Consider the following 2,454-nt stretch of genomic DNA (forward strand, 5'->3'; position numbering starts at 1 on the left):
CTTAGACTTGTTCGTTATCGTCCTCATTGATAATATCCTCATTTACTGTAGGAGTGAGGAAGAACATGCAAGTCATTTGAGAGTGGTTTTGTAGACTCTAAAAGATCACCAGTTATTTGCTAAGTTTAGAAAATGTGAGTTTTGGTTGCAATATGTTGCTTTCCTTGGTCAAATTGTATCTAGCGAAGGGATCTGCGTAGATTCACAAAAAATAGAAGTAGTGAAACAATGACCCAGAACATCCTATGCTACAGATATCAGAATTTTCTTAGGTCTAGCAGGTTATTACAGAAGGTTCGTGGAAGGATTTTCATCCATAGCCTCACTATTGACTAGGTTGACTCAGAGGATTGTCAAGTTCGAACGGTAAGATGATTGTGAGAAAAGCTTCGCAAAATTGAAAACTATATTGACTATAGCTCCTGTCTTGACTCTACCAGAGGGTTCACATGGTTATGTGATCTATTGTGATGCATCTTGAGTTGGCCTTGGTTGTGTGCTGATGCAAAGAGATAAGGTTATATCTTATGTCTCTAGAAATCTTACTCATGACATCGAGCTTGCAGCATTGGTCTTTGAACTCAATATATGCAGACACTACTTGTATGGTGTTCATGTAGATGTGTTCATCGATCATAAGAGCCTTAAGTATGTGTTCACCATGAAAGAGTTGAATCTTCGCAAAGGGAAATAGCTTGAGTTCCTTAAAGATTATGATATGAGTGTGTATTATCATCCTGGAAAGGCAAATGTAGTGGCTGATGCTCTTAGTAGATTATCTATGGGTAGTGTAGCCCATGTCGACGAAAAAAATGATTTAGTGAAGGATGTTCACAGGCTTGCTCGCTTGGGAGTTTTCCTTATGAGCATATCATACAGCGGTGTAATAGTTCAGCATGGGGCAGAATCGTCTTCGGTAGTGGAGGTTAAGGAAAAGCAAGAGAGTGATCCGATCTTGCTTGAACTAAAAGGTTTAGTCAACAATTAGAAAGTGGAGGTTTTCTCCCAAGTGGAGATGTTATACGTCGCTACCAAGGTAGATCGTGTGTTTCTGATGTGGGAGAGTTGAGGCAGCATATTCTTGCAGACACTCATAACTCCAGGTATTCTATTAATCCAAGTGTCACTAAGATTTACCATGATCTGCGGGAAGTCTATTTGTGGAATGGCATGAAGAGGGATATAACGAACATTGTGAGCAAGTGCCCCAATTGCCAGCAAGTCAAGGTAGAACATCAGAAACCAAGAGGTATGACTCAAGAGATCGATATTCCTACTTGGAAGTGGGATGTGATAAATATGGATTTGATCACAGGGTTACCTCGTACTCACAGATAGCATGACTCAATTTGGGTGATAGTTGATAGGATGACTAAGTCTTTTTGGTTTTTGGCGGTCAAGACTACATATTCAGTAGAGGACTATGCCAATCTTTACCTTACTGAAAGTGTGAGGTTTCATGGGGTTTATTTGTCTTTCATCTCAGATAGAGGTCCTCAGTTTACCCCTCATTTATAGAAGTCATTTCGAAAAGGTCTTGGTACTCAAGTTAACCGTAGTACAACATTTCACCCACAGACGAATGGGCAGGCAAAGCGTACTATTCAGACCTTAGAAGATACGTTGATGGCTTGTGTAATCGATTTAAAAGGTAGTTGGGATGATTACCTTCCTCTTATTGAGTTTGCCTACAATAATAACTACCATTCCAGCATTCAGATTGCCCCTTAGATGTAGATCTCTTGTTAGTTGGTTTGAAATAGGTGAAGCAGCTTTGATAGGGCCAGATTCAGTTCTTTATGATATGGAGAAAGTGCAACTCCTTAGATATAGACTTAAGACAGCCCAAAGTAGATATAAATCTTATGCAGATGTAAGGAGAAGGGAACTAGAGTTCCAAGTTGATGATTGGATTTTTCTTAAAGTGTCACCTATGACAGGGGTTATGAGATTTGGAAAGAAAGGGAAGTTCAGTCCTAGATATGTAGGCCCTTACAAGATCTTGAAAAGGATTGGAAAGGTGGCATATGAATTAGAGTTGCCAGCAAAATTAGAAGCAGTGCATTCGATCTTCGACATCTCACTCTTGAAGAAGTGAGTGGGTGACCCAGCCTCTATAGTGCCATTAGAGAGTGTGGCGGTGAAAGATAGTCTTTCTAATGAGGATGTACCAGTTGAGATTCTTGAACGTCAGGTATGAAAGTTGAGAAACAAAGAAATCGCTTCAGTCAAGGTTTTGTGGAGGAGTCAGTCCATAGAGGGAGCTACTTGGAAAGCAGAACCAGCCATGAAAGCCAAGTATCCTTACATTTTTCCTTCCGATTCCACTCTATGTTGAGGTAATAGTTCCTCTTCAGTTTTACAGTCATTCATGCGTAAATTCAATTTAAGAATCATGTTCTCTTAGTTTGTACTTTCATTTTTAGCGTAATTGCATGTACTCAGAAATCAATT

At 39.6% G+C, this 2,454-nt stretch overlaps 1 protein-coding gene across 1 annotated transcript; it reads left to right on the forward strand.

The window, feature by feature from the left end:
• The first annotated feature begins 718 nt into the window (after nt 1-718).
• LOC138337363 (uncharacterized) lies at nt 719-2,098 on the forward strand. The gene is made up of 3 exons (XM_069287273.1): nt 719-971; nt 1,088-1,249; nt 1,764-2,098. The coding sequence occupies exons 1-3, from the start codon at nt 719-721 to the stop codon at nt 2,096-2,098; spliced, it is 750 nt and encodes a 249-aa protein (XP_069143374.1).
• The last annotated feature ends 356 nt before the right edge of the window (nt 2,099-2,454 follow it).

Source organism: Solanum lycopersicum, chromosome 7, assembly GCF_036512215.1.
Source record: "Solanum lycopersicum chromosome 7, SLM_r2.1".
Classification (NCBI taxonomy): domain Eukaryota; kingdom Viridiplantae; phylum Streptophyta; class Magnoliopsida; order Solanales; family Solanaceae; genus Solanum; species Solanum lycopersicum.

Excerpts from the sequence above, each read along its gene's own strand:
- LOC138337363 (XM_069287273.1), top strand. The coding sequence starts at position 719 with ATGAGTGTGTATTATCATCCTGGAAAGGCAAATGTAGTGGCTGATGCT. Across the intron at positions 972-1,087 it reads GATCTTGCTTGAACTAAAAG|ACACTCATAACTCCAGGTAT; the intron begins GTTTAGTCAACA and ends ATATTCTTGCAG. Across the intron at positions 1,250-1,763 it reads AGAACATCAGAAACCAAGAG|GTGAAGCAGCTTTGATAGGG; the intron begins GTATGACTCAAG and ends GGTTTGAAATAG.